General features: G+C 30.8%; 1 protein-coding gene across 1 annotated transcript; it reads right to left on the minus strand.

Moving 5' to 3' along the window:
- Window positions 1–2,406: 2,406 nt before the first annotated feature.
- On the minus strand, window positions 2,407–8,304 carry LOC124537539 (probable glutamate receptor). Its single transcript, XM_047114414.1, has 12 exons — window positions 8,293–8,304; window positions 7,998–8,160; window positions 7,359–7,501; window positions 7,060–7,219; window positions 6,617–6,809; window positions 5,614–5,783; window positions 4,934–5,163; window positions 4,324–4,423; window positions 3,815–3,993; window positions 3,640–3,744; window positions 3,097–3,263; window positions 2,407–2,633 (listed from the first exon to the last, which is right to left on the minus strand). The coding sequence occupies exons 1-12, from the start codon at window positions 8,302–8,304 to the stop codon at window positions 2,432–2,434; spliced, it is 1,824 nt and encodes a 607-aa protein (XP_046970370.1). The 3' UTR covers window positions 2,407–2,431.
- Between the last annotated feature and the right edge of the window lie 15 nt (window positions 8,305–8,319).

An 8,319-nucleotide genomic window follows, 5' to 3' on the forward strand; every position in this document is an offset into this window, starting at 1 on the left:
GAAAACAGATGCTCAATTCTTGACATTGACGTAGGCAATTGCTATTGTTTTTGCAGCATAAAAAAAAAAAATTTTACTCAAATTAATATGTTTAAATTAATCTCACTTTATTATTATTCTGATCTGAGAACTATAAATGACTTACCATATTTTAATTGTTTGTTATAAAAACTGGAAATAAACGCAAACGTCATAAATGTTGTGTCATAATGATTTTTCTTTATTATTTGTCTTGTTACTAAATTGATACGTTAAAAAAAGAAATTTATAAAAATATTAAAATTAATAGTTTATTAAAATGTCTATGTATATCCAAAGATCGCGTCCAGATACATTACAAAGTATAGTATCATCGTTTAAACAATTTGAAAAGAAATTAGATAAACTTCAAGATGATGTAAATTACCACGGGCAAACGCTCTCCGAACTTCATATAATGTTGGCTAATATATCGACTGGGAATGTTTTAAGTGGTATCCATAACGAAAAAATTGAAGATGTCAAGAAACTTGTAAATAAAACTACAGCTATGCGCCATGATAGTAATTTTTATCATGAAAAACCAATTAAAACAAAACGTAGAAATACAATACAACCTTTACCTTCTAAGTTGACTTCAAAAAGTTTTCAAGGCCCAAGGAATGCAATAAAGGCAAATGAACTACAGTCATATAATGTAACGAAAATGTCAAGTAGTCCAAGTAATGCTTTAAGTGGAAAGCGTGGTAGGCAAAGAAAATGTGAAAATCCGAGAAAGATTTCGAAAATGAGAAAAGAAGATAAAAAGCAAACTTGCAGCCCACAATTAATTTTTTAAAGAATATTTTTCCATGTTCTACGTATGTAATTATATACAGACAGTCTATTTGATAAATAACATGCTTTACTTATCATTATTGTGAATAATAAGTGTACCTAAATTAAAATGTTTATAGTTTTAAAGAACGTATGAAATTAAAAAAACTTTAAAAACAAAAATAATTATTTTATCTATTCCGTCCTACAAGTTACTGGTGTATAATGGTAATAAACAGCATAGGTGGAAGGGTTCTGTACCCTCTCATTTGGGTAGGTATTGCCCACTCATCATGTATTCTATCGCCAATCACGAATACATAGTATTGTAATGTTCCAGTTTGTAGGGTGACAACGCCAATGTAACAGGCGCATACGAATTTATAAGGTTGTTGGTGCATTGGTGATGATAAAAATGATTAAAATTTTGCGCCAATTTTTTCCCAACCAGCGCTCACATATCTGTGAGCAGTGGTGACCACTTATAAAAAAAGTAGGAACCAAATGAGTAAAGAAAGGATTTTGGAGATGAAAAAAGAAGGGCTTTATTTTTGATAAGAAAAAAAATTAAGCGATTTTTAAATGGTCTTCTCCATCAACGAACACAAATTAATTACCTATGTACCTACTATTGCTAACAATCACAAGGCACTTTTTTGTCGTCTGTCTCAGCAATGGATTATTGAAACAGCAATATATGCGCGGTAAATAATAATAGGTTTAGACGTAATTGTTATCCTATAACCTTCACGCTTAAATTGTAATAATTCGTTGTTTTGTTAATTTACATTCACTCGTACTACCTGCGTACCAGCTATTTGAACTTCCTTATATATTTAAATATATTTATTAAAATTAGATATATTTTCGTATCAAAACAACATTCCTCTATTTAATTAGTATTTTAGTTGCTTAAAGTAGGTACATAATGTCAATCCTAATGTTACCAAGATAAGCAGTGTACTTTAAATTTAATAAGCTTCCTCGTTCGATGCATTTATAATTAGTAATTTATTAATTTGATATTTCAAATGAAACGAAAACACATTGATTTTTATAGATACGTGAAATACGCTTTATACCTATAAATTTTATACTTATTTTTATTTCTGGTAATTTATTATACAGACTTTTACCAAACCGTGAATGGTCGTTGTACTCACTCATACAATTGATTTAAATAAAAAAAATAATAAACCTTTTTGAAGCATAAGTAAAATAAAAAAAAAAACATTTAAAAATACGAACACTTGAATGACCAAATTTAAGAGATAAGATCCTTATATATGTGCTGGAAAGAATATCGAAAAAGCGCTACACAAACAAAAACTATTTCATTATGAGAATCATTACTTCTTCTTCTTCGTATGGTCTATTTTAGTACTTTTTTTTCCTATAGTGCATCAATTATTTTAGGTATAAGCACTTAGATTTAAACAATTAATCTAATATATACACATACAATTCAAAAACAAAACAAAATTAACATTAAGGTCCTGGTACCAAATAAATAGAACGCATCTTTCTTTAATTCTTTATTTTCATAGAATTTTAATACCTCAAATTAGCAATAGGTAAAAGCAATATTGTGTAGAGCTCTAAATTATTTTTCTACTAAATGTAATAAGATTATATGTTAGATTTTATGTATTAAGATTTCGATCGCTAGTATTAGAACTGAAGCAGTTATCCCATACAGCATGAAAATCAGTACCGGTCGTAAGTTGGGTAGACCGACGCTGCTGAATGCCGACATTTTCTCCGTGCAACGCGGCTTAGGGACATCAATGCGTTTTTGGAGCGCCATTTGAATACCAGACTCGTGTATGCGTTTGAAACTGAAGACGAACATAAATACTATTTATCGATTTGCTAGAACGCTTATGAAAAACTGATTTAATACTTGTAAATTTACATTATCTGGACGGTACATAGTTGGGGTCTATCGATGGTATTATAGGCGACTAACGATCGTACACTCAACAGTTTATTAATAAAAAATCAATTATTATTATTAATGTAAACTAGGTAATTTTAAAGTTATCTGCACTATTTTGCACGGTATTTAAAGAACAGATGACATAATAGGAACAGAAAAAATTTAGAAACTAAAAAGTCCTTCAAAGACAATCTTCTGTGAAAGAAGTAAGAGAACATTTAAAATGAAGAGAGAGAAAATTAGTATTGAATAAACTCATTTCTTCGGACAAATATTTTTAAAACAATACATAAGCTAGTGGCTAACAAGTGATTCTTTTCTAAACGTAAGATATATCTGATTATAATTATTATTTTCCTTACGCAACTCTCAGCAACTCTATGTACGGTGAGTGTTTGTATATCGGTACAAATGGATCCAAAGCGTTCATGAAATCCACTTCCATCAAGTCACATTTCTCTGTCTCCAAGAAGGTTTCCTCAATGCGTCGGTATACGGATTCCATAAGCGAATGAAAGGCAAATAAACCCTGAAAATTAACGCAATTTTAAAGCTCACTGAGTCATAAAACGATCAATACCTTTCTCTTCAAAAGATTCCTTTACCTTTGGTTAACCGTGGATAACATAAAAGGGAAATTATCAAACAAGTACTGCCTACTCATTCCTCTTAAGCCTTTAAAACGTATTTAAAAAATATTCCTTTTAAAACTTAACATTTTATTTTCAAATATAATTGTTTTCCGGATATAATAATACAATACACTCGACAAGATATGGATCATAACAATATAAATTCAACACAGTGTAATTTATATTGTTTGAAAATAAAAAATAACATTTCATATAAATACGCAATAATTTCATTAAAACGTTGGTAAAAAAGTAAAAATATGTCTTTATTACCTGCCTCACACGTTCGACACCTTCATTTAAATTATAAAAATGACCTTTCCCTTTTTCTGATTTTATTCTTTTATAAATAAGACGCCTCAGATCGTCTTTTTGTGCCTAATAAAAAAAAAGCATTAAACGAACTGTATATAAAAAAAAAACTTGTCAAATTCAAAAATGGAATTACCTTAAGTACAAAATGATTGTAATCAACGTCTAAAGCGGCAATTGTCATTTTAGAATGGGCGAGTTGTTCCAACGTCTTTATTGAATTGGAAGGTGCTTGTAATAACACAACAATATTAGCCGAATACGCTGCATAAAGAGCCATTAGAGCGGTGAATATTACGAATAACATTATTCGACCTGCGATTGTAAATTACAATTAAATGTAAGCCTTAGGTTTATTTTACTCTCTCCAAAAACATGTATGAAAGAAAGACTTTGAAATAATTGTAATATTATTATATAAGACTGATCATAAAGTTAGTATCCAAGCTGATTGTGTTTCCATTGGGTATGAAAAAAATAATAAGAAGAATACTGATAATTATCAGTTTTTTGTAAAAAGTTTCAGAATCATTTACTGGATTACGAACGTATACATGTATTCCTTTCAAAGAAGTTTTCCCTCAATAATTTAATTTAGTTACCATTACCCATGTACCGTTATTACAAATTTAGAGTGAATCTTGCCTGAAAGCTTTTTCGGTTCCTTAGAACAACCCTGCTGGCTCAAAGCACACATTGTCAAAAGCATTGCGTCTCCAATACTTCCATCGAGCTGTGTTTGTGTCTAGAAATGTATAATTTATTTAAATACTAATTTCACGATACCAAAAGCAATACAGAAAAATGAGGGTTCAAAGACTTATAAAACCTAATAATAATTAGCTCGACATTTATTACAGAGACTCCGTGGTGTTGAAAAATGTCTTGAGTAAATAAACTCTTTTCTTTGGATGAATATTTTCCTCTCATACTTCCGTAAACAAGAATGTCTTCGGTGATTTTGAAAAATATCTTGATTAAGCTCTTTGTTTCGAATGGAAATTGACCTCTTATATTTCGATCAATAAGCATAGAAGTAGCGTGATAGAATAAAATGGGTTACGCTCGGCATGCCATAGCATATTAGCCATTGGGACTTTTCCCGAAAATGTTGCTTTACTATATATTTTTTTAGATATCAGATAATTAGGAATAAGACCTTTTTAGTATTAGTGCAACTTTTGCTCACATTAATAGTAAAGACTTTCCACAAGTTACTACTTGTGTGAAACTACTAACTATGAAAATACCATACCTTGCCCATGCTCAGGGTTTCCAATTTAGTAGCAAAAAAAATAGTTACACATGATATGATAAAAGTGAGAATAGTCGCGATCCACACATTAAAAGAGAAAGGTAGCGTAAATATGTTTGAGACGTAGGAGAGGGGTGGTTGTCTGAAGATAAATTTAACTTTAAACTTAGATATTGAATCTGTAAAGACGACAACACTTAGTCGATCAGAACTAGCGACACAATTTGTACCTAAAACACAAGAAAGAAATAATAAATTAACTTATGCTGCTGATGTAGCTTTGCTGATATGATGATATTTCAAGTCTTGAGTTAACGCCATTAACTAATCGATAATGATTTTATTGGTAGAAAATCTGTATTTATCATAAATGCTATTCTACAATATGTTTTTCTAAGCCATATTGCTTCATTGTCCAATAAACTAGGGACTTCCGTTCATTATCTTCAATTTCTTCTATAACAGTAGAACTATTAAGTCACTATCCAGTAGTAGGATGAGAGACATCAGTTTACTCAATACTCTCCCCAGTTACAAACACGGTAAGAAATAGTGCTCCGTCGTCTTGACGACAATCTTTGAAATCGGTTTGATGACCTTGAAATAAGCGAGTGCTAACGAACTGTAGAGATTGATATATAGATAAAATTATTTTCAAATAATTAATTTAAAATGTGTACCTAAATCAGCTCTACCAGTGTTAAGATCATTGATCATGCCAGACCACTGTCCATTGCGCTTGTAACCCCATCTGTGACTGAAAATGTATCTCGGAGTTGCGTTCAGCATTTGGAATGCGATATGTACGTTCATCCAGGATCTCTTAGCTATGGGATCGTGATAAAGTTCCCTGGCAAATACATTTAGATTTTTAATAATGGCAATACTTGTATTATATCTGAATATGTATAATCTTAGTAGTTACAATACCACAATAATGCATTATGTATATAAATTATGCCTAGTCTTAGTTTTTTCGGATTATTAAAATGGTTTTGACATTTTTTGTCACTAAATTCAATTTAAACGCCTGAGGTTATAACCCATCGAAATATGAGAGGCGTTTATATCTGTGTTTATTATAGATATTAGTCTTAGTAAGACTTCAGGAGAGTATTTATATGAATGGTTGGAAGAAAGGTGTGTTTTGTAAATCCACAGGCGCCGAATACCACATCGTGGAAGCCATAGTTTGTACATGGACGGAGAGAAATAAGAATGTGACCACTCAATATCAGGTTGAATATTTGCCTTATTGTCAAAATGAATAACAGAACGAGAGTCGAGATGGCCCAGTGGTTAGAACGTGTGCATCTTAACCGATGATTGCGGGTTCAAACCCAGGCAAGCACCGTTGTTTCATGTGCTTAATTTGACTTTATAATTCATCTCGTGCTCAGCGGTGAAGGAAAACATCGTGAGGAAACCTGCATGTGCCAAATTTCATAGAAATTCTGCCACATGTGTATTCCACCAACCCGCATTGGAACAGCGTGGTGGAATATGTTCCAAACCTTCTCCTCAGAGGGAGAGGAGGCCTTTAGCCCAGCAGTGGGAATTTACAGGCTGTTGTTGTTGTTGTTGTTGAATAACAGAACTACCAGTCCACTTTTGACTTTCAAAGCTTTGGATTACAAGTTATGCGATGTAATTGAAATCGAAGATATTAATACTGTGCCGTACAGTCTATTTTCCCTTGGCAAGTGATATATAGATGAGTTGCTGTCTTGTATAACATTAGCCATAGTTAAAGTATGACCCATAATGTCTTTCCTTCTTCTGAACATCTCTCGATTGGTTCTAGTGTCAACTAATACATGATTGTAGTATCCACGAGGACTTGAATGCGTAGGACCATTTGAAGATGGCTTGTGTACTGTAACATATTTTTTTTACAATATTATCATCAAAATTTTATTGATGCTTTTGGATTGGAACTTTAGCTTCTATTAATCACAACGTATTGTTAGATGAAGAATTTTTTTAAAGATCGATTAGATCAAATCTATAAATTTTATTAATTTTTTGAATGTTTTTTTAATGACTAAATAAAACAACATCGCTAAAATATATCCAATAAAAGAGAGATGTTGAATGGATTATTATAGATTAAGACATTTTCTTACATTCTGATAGCGTTATTTTGTCTCCGTTTCGTATAGCTAAGACGAATTCGCTGTCAGCCAACAACGGTAGATTCCAAAGATTTTTAACATCATAATTGTTATGATTAATTTTGTGGTGTAAGACCAGCCAACGGTAAGGAGATCGAAGATGTCCTGAAATCTTAAGAAATAAAATTTACAAGATATGACTATATTTACTATTTTCTCCTGCCATTAAGCGACAAGCTTATTCTTATAGTGGGGATGAAAATCCCATCTAAGTGGTCTATGAATGGTGCAAATTTAAAAATAAAACTAACATTCAAAGCAACATCTGCAAGAGGACAACTTAAATCGACAAAAAATAGTAAGGCATGATCTTGAAGAGAAGAACGTTCTGTGAAAACAGATGAAGATCGTATTCCCGCATCAGATAATTCTTTAAAGAATGCAATTTTTTCATCTGAAACAATTAATTACATTTAAAACAAAACATCAATAACTTAGAATGTACTTTTCTTAAATTTTCCAAATCTTAACAATTCTTCAATTTATAAGAATTTCTCAGATCATTAAATACAACCTCATGAATGGTTGGAAAGTTTGAATAGCTAGAATTTAAGTAAAAGTTGAAATAATATTCTATAACTTGTATAACTTTGTCATCATAAGTTTTTATTTAGCGATATGATTCTTTAAATATAAAACTACACTTAATATTATAATATAACCGTATAGAAGACAATATCTATTAAAACGTGGAAGTTAAGAAATACATATTATCAAATAATTATCGAACGCCCGAATCGCAGGACTGGCAACAAACTTAAGATTTTTTTTTTTACTTTTATTTATTCTTAAAAGTATTAAAATTTAATTGACGCCATACTTAGGACATAGCTAGTCCACATATTCATAATTGAATTTAAAATGCAATTGTGTTTTATAAAGATACTAACTTTTTCTCCAGCATAAATTGTTGCAGATAAGAAAAGTTGGTTTATTCTCATTTGCAATATAACTCTTAATGAAATTGACAGTGACTTCATCTTTAGCAAGAACTAAATAATATAAAGAAAATGAAAGCAAAATTACTTTAAACATTTTCAAAATATTAAAGACCTATTTAATTTTGTGTGTTGTCACGTCCAAGACTTTTCAACGACTTTGTATTGTACTAAAAAGTGTTTCATCGAAAAATTATTGGTTATTCGTGAACTATTCATGTTATGAAGGTTTTTCTCTATAGAGAACTTGTCTACCCATCCATATATTAATTTT

The sequence above is a fragment of the Vanessa cardui genome, chromosome 18 (assembly GCF_905220365.1).
Source record: "Vanessa cardui chromosome 18, ilVanCard2.1, whole genome shotgun sequence".
In the NCBI taxonomy this organism is placed as follows: Eukaryota; Metazoa; Arthropoda; class Insecta; order Lepidoptera; family Nymphalidae; genus Vanessa; species Vanessa cardui.

Excerpts from the sequence above, each read along its gene's own strand:
- LOC124537539 (XM_047114414.1), bottom strand. Across the intron at positions 7,502-7,997 it reads CAATTTATGCTGGAGAAAAA|ATGAAAAAATTGCATTCTTT; the intron begins GTTAGTATCTTT and ends TAATTGTTTCAG. Across the intron at positions 5,784-6,616 it reads TTGCCAAGGGAAAATAGACT|GGAACTTTATCACGATCCCA; the intron begins GTACGGCACAGT and ends TGTATTTGCCAG.